Here is a 20,905-nt window from a genome sequence, read left to right on the forward strand (position 1 = left end):
TATCTATCTATCTATCTATCTATCTATCTATGTCTTAAAATAGAAATATGGTTGTGTAGTAAACCATTGTAGAGTGCATTGTTCATCATAATGCTGTGCTCAATGAGCTGTTATACCTCCAAATAACCGATAGATGTCACCAAATATCCAAACAAGCTGTTTGATTCTAATCTGAAGATATCTCTTTTAGCAATAAAATACAGGTCTAATCTCATTTAGCCGACATAGGCTGTGATCGTTTTACTTCAGGATAAAACTTGAAGACATTGGAAAATGAAACTAAAAATCATTTCTTGGATGATACCAGGCTACTATGAAATCACATTAAAAAATAGCCTTAGATTTAATGTAATCCCAAACCACATTGATCACGTTATGAAAGTAAAATGAAAGTTTAGTAAACAACTTGCAAATGCATTTAAATGCGTTTAACAGTAATACATGTGACTTTATAATCTTCCAAATAACGATAATAGGCCTATGTTTGCACCACTCAAGATACAAATAAAGTTTGGTTTAGAAAACAATGCGACATCTCCCTGCTATTTCCGTTTGCCGGTGTTCTGCTTCCGGTCTGTCTAAAAATATATATACAAGAAATATATATAATTATATATAAATACGCATACACCGAAATCGAGTTTAAAATGAGCTCCGGTTCGACTTGTGCTGTGTCTGGTTGTTACAACAACTCAAAAAAACTCAAGGGTTTTCAAGAAAATATCTGTATTGAACACCAAAAAATCAGGGATGAATGTCCTTGCCCAGCGCCGTATGCATTACACTGTATGCCGACGAAAGATGAGAGGAAACGGGCTTGGCTTGCGGCCCTGAAATTAAAAAACCCTCCGAAGAGAGTTTATGTGTGTTCGTTTCATTTCGTCGATAAAAAGCCCACGGAGCTGCACCCGGATCCTGAGCTATACCTGGGTCACAATCGACCCGAACAAGGCAAGCGAAAACTCATTCAGGAAGCTGACGGACTTGGTATGTTTATGTTTATTACTCTACCTGTTGTATAGGACATACAACCATGATGTATAAAACTGTTATTGTATTTAAACTAGTTTAAGTGTACTTTCCGCGTTGTCACGTGGTTTCTGTTAGTTTTCTCATCGCTTGTAATGATGTACAAATTAGTTGTTTGTGATTAAAGCACGAGTTTTTTTTAATGATTATTTTATTGATATTTGTGCTAATTATTTCCATTTGCACGCCAATTACTAATATTTCAAATTTGATAGATTCACAACAGTTATACTTTTTAGTATGCACATGTCTTCTATAAGACAAAAAGTTTTATGAGAGTTCAATAAGGGGCATTGGAGATTTAGGTTTGTGAGCTGTAGAGCGCCCCTGTTGGAATAACTTTTTGTCATACAGTTTGGAATGAAACATCTATTAAATAATAATAGTTGACAAGTTGAAGTCAGGTAAAATAGACCATATTATGCCACTTATTATCATAAGTGTTCTAGAATCATGTTTAAGACTCAATATCAAATATTTAAATCACTGTTCATTACTTTAAAACTTTTGCCAGCACTTCTTTCTCTTTTAACCCCCCCCCCCCCCCCCCCCCCCCCCCCCCCCCACCCACACACACACACAACTGAACTGAACTGAACTGAACTGAACAGAACATGCTTTTCCTGAGTAAAATTTGTATTTTGACATTTTGAGTGATAAGACTGATAAGGAATATTCATAAGGACTGAAAAAATATTCAAATTATTGTAATCATTGTATGCAGAAATTAAGTTTAAGACTTAATTTAATCAGGTAAGTAACTTAATATCAAGATTCTTGTTTATAATCACATATAGCAAGAGGAAATTGTGGTACAATTAGTTAAATTTTTAGTTACATTTTTGTTAAATTTTAATTAAGGTTATGATATTAATGCAACATTTAATTTTGAGTAATTCAGCCCTTCATAATATTTAGGTGATTTTCTTTTATTGAAACAACATTTTTGGAATAATCCAGTTTATAATATTTGGTAACACATTGCAATAAGGTTGCATTATAATGTACTAACTAAAATGATCTAACAATAAGCAATCAATTTGTTACAGTATAATACATGTTAGTTAACAGTGCATTAATAAATGTTAACAAATGCAACATTTGATTTTTATAATGTATAAGTACATTTTGAGATGAACTTTCACTATGATTTGTAAATGCTGGAGAAGTATTGGTAATTATTAGTGCATGTTAACTAAATTAGTTAACTAATGTTACCTTTTATTTTAATAGTTCTCATTTTGCTTTTGCACTTTTGTACTTTCATAGTCGTAAACTATTTGTGTAATTTAATAAGAAATAGATAATTTTCATTTTCAAATTTAAAAACAACAACTTTTTGTTGTTGTCTGACCATTTCATCCATAAACAACCAAAAATATGACTGACATTATTACCTCATCATTGAGGAGTCAACAGAATACACCAGTAGCTTAGTCTGAATCTATGGTTACCTTTGTTAATACTGGTAAGGTCGACTTTGGGGTCAAAATTCAAATGTTTGGATGCTCTTCCTCAAATAAATCCCCTCTTCATATGGGCCAGTGCGCCACTGCGCATGCGCGTTGCGGTGACTCGGGTCCATGTGTAGGCAGCAGCGAGGATCTTTATTTGGCGACCGGAGCGGCAGCGGGCAGGGCAGATAGATAGTGAGGGGATCCCCGGGATAGTTTTACACCAAAATACTAGGGTAAATAACAACAACCAGGCGCGTGGAGGGCCCTCAGAAGACCAATAAACGTTTCATCTTCTCAGTAAGTTCTTATAAAGAGGGATTGAATGATATTGGAGGTTTTCAGAGTGTTTTGACTTCACATTAGCTTTGCTAGCAACTGGACTGTTGAGTTAAACAGGGGATTTACAAACTTGACCATCAATTTCATCAAATAAATTTGACAAATTCCATCTAACTATATCAATACCGATACGGTGCGATATAATAATCAACTTTAGAAAAGAAACTTCTCATTTGTTTTCTGTTTGGGGGAAATAAACTAGTCATTTAGCTCGCCTGCTAATTGGAGTTGATGAGTAAGTCAGCATTAGCTGATGTTAGCCGGGTTAGCTAACTAGTTTTGCTTCCTCAGCACTAAACTCACTGGGCTTTTATTTATTTAACAATTGGTTTGTTGCCACTGAGCTTTACCAAGCTCAAACTCATTTTTAAACACAAGTTAAGAAATGTTTGATTTTATCATTAGGTTATCTGTCAGAAATGGATGTTTATGATTATTGTATTGGACTAATACTGAGAAGTGTTATGGGTAGTTAAATTAACCCATTTAATCCCGTGTCCTTCCAGTTAAATGTGTATTCTACTCCTTGAACAGTCCAGTGAAACAAATTTTCTTCTTTTAAGTTGTGAAAGTGTGTTTTGTTCCTGCTCACAATTGAAACCAGTGGGAAACTACAGGGTTAAAATTGCTCACTTGGTCAATAAGACCCAAGAAAGTTGAAAACCATAAAGCAATATGTGTGTGCGTGCGCACACGTATATGTATATTATACTGTAAGGCAATTTTACTTTACAATTTGTGTAACAGTATATTGAATTCTGAAATATTATATTATGATTCGATCAGTTAATCAAAATGAGTCTCTGAATTTCCCACCGGTCACAGATGTCTGTTTTCATTATGTATTGCGATTATATGATATATGAGATGGAGCTATTTCAATAATAGACCCTTAAAATGTTATATATACCAAATGTGGTGGTGGTATCGGTATTTTGGTGTGTTTTATATGCTTCTTTTTCTGGACCTTTGACACAGACATCATTTTTCAGAGAGGGCAAACTGGTCATGTGATATTTACACCTGCCATGTAAAAGTGTTCATGTGAAACCAGGACAGTCAGAACTTTGATTTACAGTGTCCACTGCTATTAAACGTTTCAATGGGTCTAAATGGGTCACGGGTTAATAGTTGGTCTGCTTATTGTGTTCATAGGTTCCATCATAGTAGCTAAAATATCGTCTCTTTTAGATTTATAGCTAATACTATGCAAGTTATCAGTTCAGAGGTTGAGACCAAGGTCAGAGTTCAGAGTTTCACTGGTTTAGGCAACTCAGGATACACACTACCATGCAAAAGGTTTGGGCCAATAAAGGAATTAGTATTGTTATTAAGCAAGGATGCATTATATTGATCGAAAGTCACAGTAACGACATACAAAAGATTCCAATTTCAAATAAATGCTGTTTTGAACTTTCCAATCAACAAAGAATCATGATAAAAGGTATCAACGTTTCAACACTGATGATAATAAATGTGTATCAATCATCGAATCAGCATATTAGAATGATTTCTGAAGGATCGTGTGGCACTAAAAACTGGAGTAATGATGCTGAAAATCATCACAGGAATAAATTACACTTTAAAATGTTTTTAAATATGGAAACAGTTCTTTTAAATGATAATGTTTCACAATATTACTGTTTTACTGTAATTTTGGATCAAATAAATGCAGCCTTGGTGAGCATACATTAAAAAAATCTTACTAAGCCCAAACTTTTGAATGGTAGTGTTGCTTCTTAAAACCATTTTGGTTGAAATATAGCATGACGTCAACTTTCCTAAAGGATATTGCGTTGTTTACGTGCTTAATTGTTTTGTAATTATGTTCTAATATTTGAATCCAGTAAACATACTCAAACTGACCCAAGAAGATTTTAATGTCTGTGTCGGTAATAAAATGCCTGTTGTTTCAAATTCTGAGACTTTGGACTTTATGTAAAAGTGTAACTGACCGTCCTCTGTTTGTCATCTCTGATGAATGATATCGTGATCCTGCTGAAATACTTGTGCCGTTTCTCATGCTGGATCAGAGGTGTAGTTCAAGGTTGGTCTGCATGGGTGTGGCGCCTCTGGTGGTTTAAGCCGTTTTGTCTGAAGGATGACTTGAGGTGGCTTTTTCTAAATAATTTGGGTGGGACCATTATGTGGCGGGTGTTGGCGAATCCTTGCGTCCCATGTTGAGTGTCTATTAGGCAACCAGCTAAGCCACTTGGCACCACTCATGTGAGTCGTAGTGGGCATGTCTCTCCATTTCATGCCGCGTCAAGGACAACCCTGAATACCAGTGGGGTTCTCCATAAAGGACTTGTTGAAGAATAATAGGGTCATATTTAGGGTGTTTAGAGATCCATACATCAGTACCTGAGAAACACACCAGAGCTGCTCTATCTGAGATGGTGGCTGCTGGTAAACAGGAAAGGCTGGAGACTGATACATGGCCACTGCAATCTAGCAAGATCTTTTTACTGTTCTGTCTCAACTTCCTGATAACGTCGGAACGAGGAAAGAGCTGGAGATGTGTGTAATATGAAGGGGGCACTAGCTACGATTACATGGACACCTTTTGAACGTAGTATTTATGAACGTTAAATAAAGTGATTGGGTTGATGTACGTGTATATCACACACTGCATGGATATGCAGAGATTCCCGCTCTTTGTGCATACTATTCTCCTACGTTTTCCTTCTTGTCTTAAAGAGCAGACTTAAAGGGATAATTCACCCAAAAATGAAAATTACCCGATGATTTAGTCTTTTTACCCTTGAGCCGTCCCAGGTGTGTTTGACATTCTTCTTTTAGACGAATACATTCAGAGCTATATCAAAAATGTCCTGGCTTATCCAAGTTTTATAATGGCAGCCCAGATACACAAAAAGTGTATCGCCTCTCACAGTTCAAAATGCTTGCGCTACGTCCGACATCATCGTCACACCAGTTACACTTTTTCGTTGGAAAACCCATCGATTCACTTCAGAGGGCCTTTATTAACTCCCTGAGCCGTGTGGATTACTTTTATAATGGATGGATGCACTTTTTTGGGCTGCCATTATAATGCCTGGATTAGCCAGGACATTTTTAAATTTAACTCTGATTGTATTTGTCTAAAAGAATGTCATATACACAAAGGATGAATTAAGGGTGAGTAAATCATGGGGTGATTTTTTTTAGTGAACTATCCCTTTAATATTTATCTACTTTGTGTCCTAATTAGAAGATGACAAGCATATGAACCAGTGTCGTGCTGCTTATATTTGTCACGCAGTAAAAATGTCTGTTCCTACACCTAAAGCAAGGAGCCTGTGAATAAGTGTCTGAAGGAGCGATAGGATGTTTTCCTGCTCCGCTACACAGATGATCAATGACAGGAACATTTTTGAATGACACGGCAGCTCGTTCCTTGTTTCATATGTCATTACGCCATTTTTTACCTCATTGCAAGTGCACGGTACTTTCCAGTTCCGGTTTTCAATCCGATCAAGTGTTTACATGTCCTTTTGGACCGGAGTAGAAAAGGTTAAATTATTACCCCTTACAATCCAAATGAAATTTTTAGTTGGATATGGCCCATGCTCTCTAATTGATGTGGTTACATGTCTTACTTTTTTATTCTGATTGCGCTGCTAGGTCAATTACAATAGAGTTATTAGGGTCCAAAATGCAGTTACTGTCATGTATTTTTTTTTTTTTTTTTTTGAAAGACGCTTGTGTCTTGGCTGTAGACCAAAAGTACATGCCATTGTATTAGAGTTTGAGAGTTTCACTTTCAGCTGACTGCCATTATCCGTAAGGTGTGGTTTTGTGTAGGGGTATCCTGATAGATAATAAAGCATTTATTGCTCGCCTGTTTTTCTTGGAAATCACCATTTTGATGGGTTCATAAGATTGGAGTTGTTATGAAATCAACTGCCTATTACTAATTATTAACTGTTTATTACTTGTCATTTAAAAGTAAATAGAGCTGAATATATCTTGTTTTCATTTCACAGACATTGCAGTTTTGAATGGGCCACAGTTTGTAAACATAACTCTTTTTGTCCATTTTCTATCATTTGGTAGTTGTTATTGTGTAAAAAAAACATTATATGGCTATTCATATTATTGGGCCTTGTACATAATTATAATTTCCTGAAGCTCAAAATCAAAGTTAGGCTAATTACTTTTGAATTTAACAGATTTTTGAGTTGCTGACCTGTTGTATTTTGTTTTATATTATATAAAATGCAAGTTTAATTTCATATACTGTTAATATTTTTTAACAGTATATATGAGCAAGTCTGAAATGTTTTCATTGTAAATATTTTTTACATTAAGCTTTTTTTTTTTCTTTTTTTTTTTACTGCCAAAACCTGATAATTCAAAGTTTTTATATGTAGATTTGTTGGACTGACCAACGGTAATGGTTTGGTGGTGCAGAAATTATAAATTAAACTTTAAAATAGCATACTGTTGCCCAAGCAAAAGCATGTCAAATTGGTGCAAAAATTAATTGTCCATATTCAGCAACACCGTTAAAGGAACACTCCATCAATTTTAGAAATGGGGCTTATTCATCTTCTTTCCTACATTTAGATATGTGGGCAAATGCTTTTTTTCTCAGTGCATGCATTGTTTTAGTTTGGCAGGGTCGCTGCTAGCTTAGCTTAGCATAATAAATGGAATCCTATGTTGCCAGCTAGCATGTCCTGAGTAAAAGTGATCCAAAAAACTAGGGCTGGGCGATAAATCAGTTTTATTGATTAATTCGAGTGTTTAGTTTACGTCGATTTTTGGGAATGAAAATTGGTTTTCTCTTTAAAATCCACCGGCGCTCCCTCTGGGCTCCCGTAATGGCTCAGCCATCCCCCCGCGCGTTTGCCACAGAGATACACAAACAACAGGGACAGTGTCTTACAAAATACAGTGTCATTCGTAATTGGTTCAGTTTATCACAGAACAATAATACCCCCGCTGCAAAGCGTGTTTGAAGTCTGAACGGAACCGCGCTACCCCGGGTACTCATTTGAGCTGCCCTGACAACGAACGCAGCGCGAGCTCATACACGGGCCGATCTAGTGACGGACACTGGTACACTGCGCTGAAGATCCAGTGAGAAAGCGTTTAAATTCACCACAGAATTAATAACATCACTACTGCGAGAGCTAGTGGAAGCGTCCGGCGCAGAATTCTCCATTATGAACCACAGATATCAGATCAAACAGAGCTGATGTGGAGACAACATGACCGAAGGTCAAGGGTTTCAGTCACGAATCACCAACATTCACCACGAAGATTTACTGTAGTAAAACCACATGGATTTAATGTTGTTTTTGTCATTATTTATCTCAGGATTCGTACAACCTTTTGAGATCACTTTCCCAAGGGTTTTCAAGAGCTTCAAACTTATTTCCAGCACTTCAAAGCTCTAAATATCCAATTTTATTGTCTGTTCATCTGCTGAAATCACGTGAAACTGGCAATCCGAATCATTGATCGATTCACTGATTCACAACCGTTTGAATCTTTATATAAGGTTTGAACACAAACAAGGAAGTGAAGACAATGCTGAATAAAGTCGTAGTTTTTGTTATTTTTGGACCAAAATGTATTTTCGATGCTTCAAGAGATTTTAATTAACTAACTGATGTCACATATGGACTACTCTGATGATGTTTTTATTCCCTTTCTGGACATGGACAGTAAAGTGTGCATACACTTGGATACGCTCTCGGACTAAATATAAAATATCTTAAACTGTGTTCTGAAGATGAACGGAGGTCTTACGGGTGTGGAACGACATTAGGGTGAGTCATTAATGACATCGCTTTCATTTTTGGGTGAACTAACACTTGAAGCTTAAAGACTTGTTTAGTAAACTTTCTGGCAAAAATTTTTTTTAATTTTTTTTTAAAAATTTATTTTACTTTATTAAGGCAACCCTTGTATAACTTGTAACTCAGCTCTTGCCTTAAATAGCCTCAGCTGCTGGAATGGCATTAATTTCTATTTCTACTATTACTACACAAGGCAGGTTTAGTAGAGTCCATCATAATGGTAAAACAGTCTGACTGTAAATCAAGGGCAGTGATTTCTAGTTCTTGGAAGTTCAAGTTGTTCTCATGGTTGGAAGAGAAGAGAAATTAAGTTGTCTTAAATAAATTGCATATTTATACATCAGATATGTTTTTTTCAATGCATTGAGCTGTGTAGGAAGGGGGCTTATTATAAACCAAGTGTTTTTCTAGAGTTTCTCCAGCAGTATTTTCCGCTGTGTGTCAAAGCTGGACTTTGCTGACGCGGCAACTCTGGAACTCTCTGTGTGCCGTAGTGACATGAATACACCGTTAAGGTATTCATCCAGGAGCGAAGACTTATGGGTCCTCGCACACCTCAGACACATTGGGGCTTATTTGCTTTTCCCTATATGTGTGTTTTGCCCCAGCATAGCATATATAGTTTGTGTTTTGGTCCTAGATACAGCTTGGGTGCCTCTGTCAATGCAAGTTTTGGTTTTTGTTGCCCGTCTTATCACCCTCCATGTGCAAATCGTAAATCGGTTCACAAAAGTATTATTTAGCACACCTCTCCTAAACAAGCTGCATGGTTTGTGGTATGATACCAAGTACACCACGATTTAGTAAATGAAGATGGTTGCAAAGTATAGAATCATATCTGGGGTAATACGCTTCAATATTTGATCAAAATGCAGAAGTGCTGAAGTTTTCAAGATCAGACCAAACCAATCCACTTGTTTCCTCTGTCAGTTCTTGTAGATCTGGCTCTGGGCCCGACAGACCAGAGAGATTAACTGCAAAATCCGTCTGCCATTCAAAACAAGTTCTTCAATCTAAATTAAGTCTTCAGCCGATTAGTCAAGTTTGACAACAGGATTATGAAGGTGAACTGTCCGTATGGATTTGTTCATACATCCTGGATTTATAATGATCAAATAGCTCTCCTAGACCTACAATTGTTGATTAGGCATGTGATTTTTACAGTTTTTAAGACAACAGGTTGATTGGTTACTTAACTAGTACTTAAAGGGATGATGAATTGAGAAATAAAAAGTCATGGTAATATAAGAATATCCTGTAAGTTTCAGAGCTGAAAACTTCTTTGTTAGTCAAAGAAAAGCTTTTATAGACACCAGGCCCAGAAAACGATCGTATGCTTCATCCTTACGTCATCGCGCTACGAAACACCGCCTCTAAAGCGCGTCTAATTCAGTAGCTCCGCCCACCGACTTATGGAGGTGATCGGCTCGCGCTGGTCAACAACAAACATGCTGAGGAAGATTAAGATGTTGCGCTATTCCTGGTTGTGGAAGAACACAGTCGCTGCATAAGCTTCCTTCGGATCCTAATATTAGGAATGAGTGGTTGAGTGGCTGTCTTCCCCCCATGAGTAGAATAAAGTTCCATCTCATGGGGGGAAGACAGTGGTTTTCATTTCGCTGCGAAATTATTTGTAAACAAATCTCTGGTTGATGCTGGATTTGGATCCAACAGGAATGGTGCAACACACTTATGTGAGTAAAACTTGTTTTTATATGTTATAGTATTGCATTGTTATAGATCATTTTGCTTATGCATACATGTCTAACAGAAACATAATCCAATCCAATCTTTTTTTTCTTCTTCCTCGTTTCAAGAAATATCAGAGTCCACACGAGAGCAATGAAACCGACTAAAAACGATGTAGTTTGCATGCCAGGCCAGTGTGTTGCGCTGTAATTTTGCCACAGAAATAGACTAAAAAAGGAGAAGAAGAGTTGTGGCTAGAAGGGGTATAGCAGTGGTAGGAGGTGAGGTAAAATCTCACAATAAAATAACAATAAATACATTTGCTACTTAACAGATGTGTTTTATTAATGCCTAAACCTACCCTTACAATAATGCAGATACGGTAATTAAATGACGCGATATTGATGTGCGCATGCCCAGTGCCCGTAGTTGTATCCTTCAACTCTTACACCATCCTGGACGTAGTGTGATGACATCACCGTTTCAGAAAATATACGGATTCGCTGTACACACGAAAACGGAAGATTGTTGTTTTCAGATTTATCCACTTTGGGACCCGGTAAAAAAAATATTTGATTCATGCTTCCACAACGCCAGATCCGTGTGGACGAAACGCTGATACGGTGCAAAATTTATACGTATACAGCTGAACCCGTCTCCGTGTGGACGGGCCCTAAATCGCTTTATAGCACGATTTTTCCGCGCTCCTGGCCCCAACCTCTCAGTATGCTATCCGAACCAATCAGAATGCAGCACGCCTAAATTGAGCGTGAGAATGGAACAGACCAGGCATAACATATCGACATATGAAATAAAATATTATAGACTAATATTTAAACAAAGCCTAATTAAATAGGCTACGTTTTCTTTTCACAATACAATAGACATTTTTAGCCATACAGATATGTGCAAGACATAATTATAAACCATAAACTCTACTTTTATTTGTGTACACTCACAAAGGCCGTTAATTCAGAGAACGTATTATTTTGCATGCTCTCACTCCAAACGCTGTCTTCATTTCAATAATTTATTTTGTTTATTTTGTTTCTATATTCAGTTCATATTTGTATCAAATGAAATTCAAAGCCAAAATCTTTGAGTTACCACCCCCCATGCAAATTCAAACATTTCGTTCTTTTAATTTTAATTAATGTGTGGATAACATGCCTATCCTTCCATTAAAATAATGACTATTGTGGTGCTGGGATATACACTAACTTATGAATTTTGTACACTTTAGTCTGGGTTGTTTTTTTGTTGTTTTGATTACCCACATTAGTGATGCACGGGTTGATCCAAAATGAGCAGGTGCCTGCGGTCACCCGCGGTTACGAGTCATCCAAAAATATTTTTATGCTATTCGGGTCACGGTCGGTCGGGTTGTTTGAAATAAAGATGCCAATTAAACCTTTGTAATTTATATAGTAGCCTACTAGACACAATTTGAAATCCATTGATAAGGAGGATCCTCTGCGTTCTAGCATAAGTGCAGCTAGTGACACACATTCGGCTCTGCAGATCGAGTCAAAGAGGCGAGAATTAATCCGTCTCAACCCAGGGACCGCTAATTCAATATTATTTCTACACAGCGCGAGGAAAGCTAACAATAAGAAGGCTAATCTTCTGTTTTAGGCCACCAACGGCAGTCCATTTAACCCCTTTCCTGACGCGGTACAAAATGCCCGATTGGCGATATCCGACATTGCCAATGCCATTGTACCATTTTAATAGGCTACTTTTAAGCTCAGTATTGTCAGATTTATGTATTTTCTGAGAGGTGGCGGAATTAGAAGCCTGCATGGACCTCATATCTAGGTTTTAGCCCGGCCCCTGTCTGACAGCTTATCAAAAATCTCGGCCCGAGTTTTTTTTTTTTTTTTACATTGTTGGAGCCATTAAAATTTAGAAAAATGTTTAGAGCATTTTTTTTTTGTTGTTGTTAAATTAAAGTTTTACTTTTTTTAAGTGACGACCAAGCAGCCAGCGGCCGACAGTGAGTAGGCTAACCACATGTTTAATCAATTTAGCCTCTCAAATCAACTCTTGTCTTGCCTATAATAAAATCCATAGATATAAAACACTTCAAGCATCACAATGTTAGTTTATTTAGCCTAGGCTACTATTACCACCACAGTAAAAGGCATTTTTTGACAAGCTGAGGCAGGCTGAAACGAAATGAGATAAACAATCTAAACAAATAAAAATAAAAAAATGACATGCTGGTTGTCTTATACCTTACACCTCCGCATAATGAATATAAATCTGATCTTCAATTCCCGCGATATATGCTAATTTAAAGAAGTTCACAGCAACGCAAAAGTTTCATGATGCATTATATTTAGCAGCTCATTTCAAATTCAAAGACTGCAATATGAGAGAGCGGCCTAAGCACTGGTAAGATAATTTAGTCTCATTAATAAATATATTTTTATATTTATTTATTTAAGCCATTTGTCTGTTCTAGAGAAGTGTTAACTTTTCGATAAAGCTCTAATTGGAATCCTTTGGAAATATGTTTCAAATTCAAACATAATGCATTTATAACTGTAAAGCATGTTTGTTTGTGTCAAAATCGTGATCGAAATCGGAAAAAGAAAAATCAAGAAATTGTGGTAGTGTTTTTTTTGTCCATATCGCACAGCCCTAATCCGAAGGAAGCTTATGCAGCGACTAGTGTTGTCACGATACCAAAATTATGACTTCGATACGATACCAGACTAAAATACCTCGATACCGATACTAAATCGATACCATGGTTAAAAAACAGATATGATTAATATGAAAACATAACTCATTATTCATTGTTTTATTATTATTTTTTACTAAAAATTAACTTGGCCAGCATGTTCCTGCGCTGGTTTTTGACCATTCCCTCTTCTTATTGCTATAATAACTATGCCAGTGTAAACATACAGAGATCACATTATCAATCATGTTATCATTCACCAACCTTTCACTTCTCAACAGGTTGGGAAGACCAAAATCTTATTTCATGATACGAGTAATTTAATATATTTTTTTAAATGCAATTTTGTAATTATATAGATTTTTAATTGTATCTTTGTTTTTAAAAATAAGCAAAAAAATGCAAATTACAAACAATATGACAAACAGTGCTTTATTTTTCAGCTACTTTAGGTCTATTTAACAGCAAGTCAAGAAAAAATTAAATAATAAAATATAAAATGGTTTACTTAGTCTTCACTCTATAATTTAACTATACACTGATTCTTAAAAAATATATTTTAGTTATTTAGCCAAGCATGTGGTGGTTTTCTAGTTTTCATTGGTGTCTGATTAACGTTAATCACACAGAATATTAGGTCTGTCTTAAGACCTGCACGGCTCTCATTACCTCAGCTGTACACGCCCACTAAAGACATATCCGACAGAGTACTCGCCAGACCGTGCATTTTTACGTATTTTTGACCATTCAAACCCAAACAATAATCTGCTAAAGAACTGAATGGCGATTGCATGTCGTCTGAAAGGCGTGCGCTCTCGCTTCAGGTCAGAGTCCGGCAGCGCGAGCGCGTCCCTTTCTTCTCATGTGCGCATATTTATTTTGCATTCTCTGTCATGCGCTGCACGTATATTTAACTCTTATACTTCCAATGTTTAGTGAATGGAGAAAGCAGAGCCTTGCACAGGTCACCTGCTGTCACACATCGACACAAACTAAGAAATACAGCTCATTTTAGAGCTGTCCTCCTTAAAGTACCGGTACTAATAAAATTACATATCGTACCTTTTGTAATAGCAGGGTATCGCAATACTTTTCTAGTACCGGTATCGTGCAACACTAGCAGCAACTGTTTTCTTCCACAATATCTCGTTATCTTCGGGATGTTTGTTGCTGCTGGCTAGTGTGATCCGATGAGTTGGTGGGCGGGGCTACTGAATTAGACATGCTTCTTATTCTGTAGAGGCGGTGTTTCGTCTGGTGATGACGTACGGATGAAGCTCACGATTGTTTTCTGGGCCTGGTGTCTATAAAAGCTTTTCTTTGACTAAAAAGGAAGTTTTCAGCTCTGAAACTTACAGGATATTCTTATATTACCAAGACTTTTTACATATTAAAAGCTCAAGGGAAAGTTGATTTCTCAATTCATCACCCCTTTAAAAGTCTGTTGTGGTGAGTGCAGTAAGAGTTTTTATTTTTATTTATTCAAATCAACAGTGGAGTTTAAAAAAATGTGATAGATGGACCGATGACCAGGTTCAGGCTTTCACAAAGTTCCTGGGACAAATTGTTCCGGGTAATTTCAGTGGAAATGCAGCTTAACAACTTAATCCGCACCGGATCGTGGGCGGGGCGTCTGACGCAAGTGGGCGTGTCTCTACTTATAATTACTTTTGTTTTATACAAACTGTTCAATCAACTATATCAAACTATGCATCATTTGAAAGCTAAAACACTCAAGATTCATGTTCTGAACTCGTTTTTGCAATAAATACACCAGAGAGGAAAGGGTTAAATTAAATGCTAAAGCAGTGGCTATTTAAACATTAGCATAATGAACGCGGTACTCATCTTTCATCTCCTGACATTCAGATCAGATCGGACGAATCCACAAAACAACAGCATACATGTCTGTGTAAGAGTCCACTCTTCAAAATGCATCCCACTTTTAATCCAAAACAACGAAAAATAAGGGGAAAAAACTAAAAATCCTCCGTTGTTTGCATAAGCGTTTTGCGTTAAGAGTAATCAATCATGTCCATTTTCAATGAAATAGCGATTGTAAGCCTTATTTTGACAATCTCCCCTGTACTGTGGACTGTTCCGGTCATATTAAACCCTCCCAGGTCTCTTTCCTTCAATCACAAGCCCGGTTAGGAAACATGCTAGAAAGGGAGCGCGTCACTGGGTGATACATCTGTCAGTCAAACTCGCCGGTCCTTAGTTGGATAAGCCAGTCAATGCCTAGCCAATGCATAGCCAGCATAGATTTGATTGATGGATGTAGTAACGAATCAAAAGACAATATTTTGCGTAGTTTATGTAAGAGATGTCGTAAGAAGCATTGGTGAATACCTCATGCTTACTTAGCTGTTACTTAGCGTCGTCTTCACAGTTTTCATTCATCGTATCCAGTGCCTGCCAGTGTGAGCGCACACACTTACACACAACGCGCAGACTAAATTAGAGACTGTTTTTATCAACTAAATGAGTTTTTTTACACTTGTAAATTCTGTATATAGTTGTTTTAGTTATCAGGGACTGCAAATGCATTATAATTAGCAGTTTATTGCAGATTTATTTGAATAAAAAATACTCTTTACTATTACACAAATGTTCTAATATAATTGGACTTTATTGAAAGGACGCCCAGTCTTTTTTGACATAAAAGCTTACAGAAGCTACATTTTTGAGAGAATCGTCCTCAAATTTTAATCAAAGCATGATCAGACATTCAGTTTTATATTTAGGTTATTTCAGGGCATTAAAATTAAAATCTAATATTTTTTTCCATAAGGGATTAATAAAAAAATAAAAACGTGAGTCACTTACATGCATATTTCCCCTTGTTTTAATCTGTCCCTGTACTACTTTGAGTTATTATGACTTTTGGGTAACATAATTTAAAGTGTCTAGTTTAAAATAAGACCACATTTATGGATATAGACCATAGGGTTTAAGAGCTGCAGACATTTTTATTTGGGGTATGTCATTTTTTTATTTATTTCTCAGCGCAGGGCGAGGGTTAAGAGGTTAACGTGGTTATTTAGAACCATAATTAAGTTGGTTTGCATTTGTCCATGCTAAAATGCGTCCGTGGCTCGACTCGTCAATACTGTTTTCCAAGATGGTTGCTGTCCGTACGCATAATGTACTGTCTTTATAAAGTATCTTCTTATTAAACTGTTAAAACATTACAAAGTTCTCAATGCTTCGGTTTGCATGCAGGGACCCTCATTATGCTACCGTGTCAGTGTGAGGCTATATTGAGCCTTGTTAGTGGTATTAACTAGCGGTTTAATTTTACTTACCCTGTGCCCCATAGACAAGCGTTAAAAGCGAATCTGTTTTTAGAGATAAACTCTTTACATTCGATTTTCATGAAAATGCATCCCAGAGAACGATCTTCTTGGTAACCATGTGTTAATTACCCCTAGGTTCATTTTTGTCCTTTAAGGGGCATCTACATGCACTTTAGTGTCCTTAGTGTTTTTTGAGTTGGTATATCAACATTCATATGGCTATGGCAATGTCATAGGCGCAACTATTTTTAAAGCATTTCTTTTTGTTGTATTTGCACCTGGATGCATGTTTTAGGGGCGTTTACCATAATCTGTGCCACATTTCTTTTCTTTTTTTTACTTGATGCACCATCTTAAAAATACAACACTCATGAAAGGATGTTCAGAAAACATCTGTTTGAATGTGTTTGGCTATAGCTGTCATGCTTTTTCGGATTTAACCTCAAATACAACTTTTCTGAAATGGTTTTACTGTCTTTTAGCATTATTTTACCATGCCACTTAAAATATCGAAGTTGAAAAATAGTTGACATCAATATCAACAAGTCGTTCGTCATGACCGTCCCCAGTTTTTACTGAAAATTAAACGCCCTTTGCTGCCCCAGTACTGGTTATTCTTATCTCCCAATTTGACTATAACTGATCTGAAGACCAGTATTGTAAATGTGTGTGCGTCAGTGTACATTTGCACTCTAGTCTGTTTGAGATCACAGTGGGGGATGGGTAGATGCGTGTGCAAGTGCGTGTGTGTGTGTGTGCGCGTGTGTGTGTGTAGAGAGAGGGGGTGGCTGCTCGCGACTGTTCTTATACAGCACAAGTTATTCTTTGTGCCCACGTGAAAAGCAATCTGCTGTACTTTCTTTCTGTGTCATCCTGTTGTTTAGGGGGCACACCAGGTGGATCTCCTGGCAGATACAGGGTTAACACCGTCCATTTTGTTAGGTAACACCCTCGTGGCCTGATCTGTCTGTGGTGTTAAAATGGCAGGGCTTAACCCTTGATATGCAGGACTGGAGACGGCAGGGGCACCTTTGGCTCAACCCTCTTGGCAGCCACTTTGCCATTGTTGGATGACAAGATGAGCTGGTTGTTAAAGATCCAGAGGAACATCTGTAATACATTAGACTTACCTGGAACTTTGTTTTTCAGTGCTTATCTGATTGGTCTCCGAAATTTGTTGGTGACTCAATCAGGAAGTTCTTCTGAACTGGACAATCTCTGTCGAAACAACAACTCCTCAGGAAACACTGGGACTTGGACATGATAATCCTGTGCAGTTCTTAGTTCTCATCTCTGTTTAAGATGACCTCTGCTAACTTGAGCATCGATTATATCACTCATACTTGGAGTTAAGGTTTTCTCAAAACCCTTAACACTGTGTTAACTTTTCCTGAAGAATTTCATTGATACTTGAGGACTCATTTCACTTTGGTTTGTTGTAGCCATCTTAACCGCTTTGCAATGATTTGCAATTGCAACCGCCCACAACACCGTAAAATAGTTGTGAGTTTGAAATGGGCAAACACTACTCACATCGTCTTCAGATAATGCTAATTGTTTTGTTTTTTAAATAAACATTTATTTCAAATTATAAACCATTCAATTTGATTAGTAGTAATTTGATGGGATTTAATAACAGTAGTTCAGATTTCTACTTGCTTTACCACACAAATATAACTTTTTATATTAATTATCCCCTGGTTTCACAAACAAGGTTTAAGCTAGTCCCAGACTAAAATCCATGTTTGAGCTGTTTTAACTTAAAGCAACTTGCACTGATATATCTTAAAATATGTCAGTGCCATTGTTTTGTTTCAAGATGCACACCAGTGATAAAAGCTACTTAAATTCCCTAATTGAACTAAGGCCTAATCCTGGCTTAATCTAAGCCCTGTCTATGAAACCAGGCCTGTATTTTTTTTTTTTATTAAATATTTATTATACATATGTTTCATTATATCTTTTACAAATATATTTTTATAGTTTTTTTTATATACAGTATATATAATATTAAATATTTATTATTTTACCGACAATTTAAATTTCGAACAATAGCTGAAAATCATGCGGTTATTCTATTTGTACTGGAAGCAGCCAAGACATAAACGCATAAACACGTTAATTCTTTGATTTTAAAAAGTGTGCATCAGATACAAGTTGGCATTTGTAACCTGATGCATGCGCATCAAACAGACAGAATGCAGCAGAGAGGGGAACCATTAATATTCAGCGCAAAAACATGATTTTTTTTTTTTTTGAATGTCTGCTGTTGGACGCTAAATTTAGCACAATTCAAGTTCATTTATTGAGAGTAATAACTGTAACTAGGGCTGTCAAAATTGCTCAAAAATGACGTTTGAATATTCCCTCTAAAAACACGAATATTCAAACATCTGGTAACGCATTTTGGCATTACTTCCATAACGGGATAAATGAATACAAAGAGACATAACTACTTGTATAGGTAGTCTTATTTAAGTTTAAACATATTTGACAATGTATTGCACAAAAACAAGTAAAGCAACTAATGGCCAAGACCGCAGAGCTCAATCTTTCTCTCTCTCTTTCTCGCCCTCACACTCTCTGCGCATAACGGTTTAAATGAACAAACTTTGAGTGCTGAACTAGTTTTGTGCAAGCAATTTAAGGTCCAGACTCTTTTCCCAAATATATCAGGCTTCATTCAGTGATTAAAACAAATATTATTAATATTAAATTAAGTTTTAAAGCATATTGAACGCTCTGAGCTGTGCTGTAGTAAAACATGGAACTTTTCCTTGACACGAAATGGTAAATAATCAAACCAGTGGTAGCAGTGTATTTATCCTTTATTCATTCAGTCAGTACAGTAGTCTACACTTTAATAATGTTTCTTTTTAACATTAAATAAAATGAGCCATGGTATGCTATCTGTATCTTACATAGCTTGCATACAACTTTATCTCATGGCTCAACAATTTTACCTCCTACCAACCAAAATTCAAAGTACTTCCAGGCATGGCTTTTTAGATTTTGGAGGGTTAAAATCGCTTTCTCTGCTGCGGTCGAGTTGGGCTATGCAATTTCTGCCATCTTCCATGCAAGACGCGTCCAACTTTAGCATTGACCATAGACTGTAAATACGTTTGATGCTCTGTCTTAAAGTGCGACTCCTGTGTCCTGTCCCTGAACCCTCATGAGCGCGCTCGCTCGCAAAGCAGACAGCCATGCCTCTACGCTACCGCGGCCGTTTTTCCTGCCTTTTTTTTATTTATTAGAATATAAATTTTTACCTTCAAAATTTGTTTTTTAAAAACTATTTGCATATTCGAATTTAGAATATTCGTTGACAGCCCTAACTGTAACGGGATAACATTAAAATATCATTTTAATGTAGGGATTTAAACTGTCCTTTTGCTAAGTAACTTTTTTGCACTTCATTTATAACACAGATACACCCTTACAAAAATAAACTATGGTTGTATTATAGTAAAACCATGTTTTTGGTTATTATGGTATATAAGTGGCTTATTGATTACCATTTGTATAATTGTTGAAAACATAAAATGTTTTCACATGTTTGTTTGAAGGATATTGGGGAGGATATGGAATAATGTTTTTTGTCAATAAAAAAAATTACCTTTTTATCGGATTAATCGGAACAATAATCGACCAACTAATCAATTATCAAAATTCTCATTAGTTGCAGCCCGAATTATAAGTAGATGTGCTATACTTTTATTATTTAGAAAGTGACCAATAATTTGTTACCAATATTTTATATGTAAATTGATTTCTCTTCTAAACTGTCTCAAAAGTGCGTTCTCTCATCACTGCTGCTACGTGAATGTGACGGCCTCATTTATGGAGTTACATAAACGCTTCTTCTGGACATTTCTCATCACGTTTTTATTGATGCTATCACAGGTCATCTTTACAATTTCAGTTAAATCTCATTTGTGTCAGCTCGATGGTTTTACATAGATGACAAGTTTGAAGGGTCCACGAGCAGAATTGTCACAGAAAACCAAATGGCCAAGAGGCCATTTCGCCTCTCCTGGGCCAGCGTGTCGTCCTTATTGTTGACCGTCTGAATGTGCCGATCCAGTTTGAGTTGCATTGCCGCCATGCTGTGTTGTTGTATAGCACTCGCAATGCCTTTTATTGTCTTGCTCGGCCTGCGCCCTTAGGGCGGTCATTACATCAGACGACTCTTCTTCAGCAGGCCCCGTGAGGATAGCCACCGCACTCCCATCTCACAGTGGCATGGCATGAACAGACATGTTTTTCACACAACTCAAGACAATCCAATACACCGCTGTTAACGCTTTATCAAACGCAGACGTCACCGAGATTCGAGTATTTCAGCAGTCTAATTGATAGTAAACAAACAAATGCTCGACCTTTATGTAGCATGTGGTTCAAATGACGTCTCAATCCTATTAGTAAAACTCAAACACTGATGTATAAATAAGCCTCTGCATAATACTTGTTGATATTAAAATATTAAGCTTTCTGTTTTGCGTCACAGTGAGGTCTGTTTGAAGTTTCGGTTATATGGAAGTGATAAAAATGTGTCTGTTGACATCCTCTGATTTTTTTTTTTTTTTA

The 20,905-nt window shown here is 36.7% G+C and overlaps 1 protein-coding gene across 3 annotated transcripts in view; it reads left to right on the plus strand.

Annotated features, from left to right (window-relative positions):
- Nucleotides 1-719: 719 nt before the first annotated feature.
- Nucleotides 720-20,905, plus strand: part of gatad2ab (GATA zinc finger domain containing 2Ab) — a 38,852-nt gene continuing 18,666 nt past the window's right edge. The window contains exon 1 of one of the 3 annotated variants that reach the window (XM_067415887.1): nt 720-987. In XM_067415887.1, coding sequence (XP_067271988.1) covers nt 789-987 — 199 coding nt within the window. In that variant the 5' untranslated portion in view covers nt 720-788. Of the gene's footprint in view, nt 988-2,626; nt 2,784-20,905 lie in introns of those variants that run through there. The other 2 variants (XM_067415886.1, XM_067415889.1) reach the window with 2 other exon arrangements.

The sequence above is a fragment of the Pseudorasbora parva genome, chromosome 14, assembly GCF_024679245.1.
Source record: "Pseudorasbora parva isolate DD20220531a chromosome 14, ASM2467924v1, whole genome shotgun sequence".
NCBI lineage: Eukaryota > Metazoa > Chordata > Actinopteri > Cypriniformes > Gobionidae > Pseudorasbora > Pseudorasbora parva.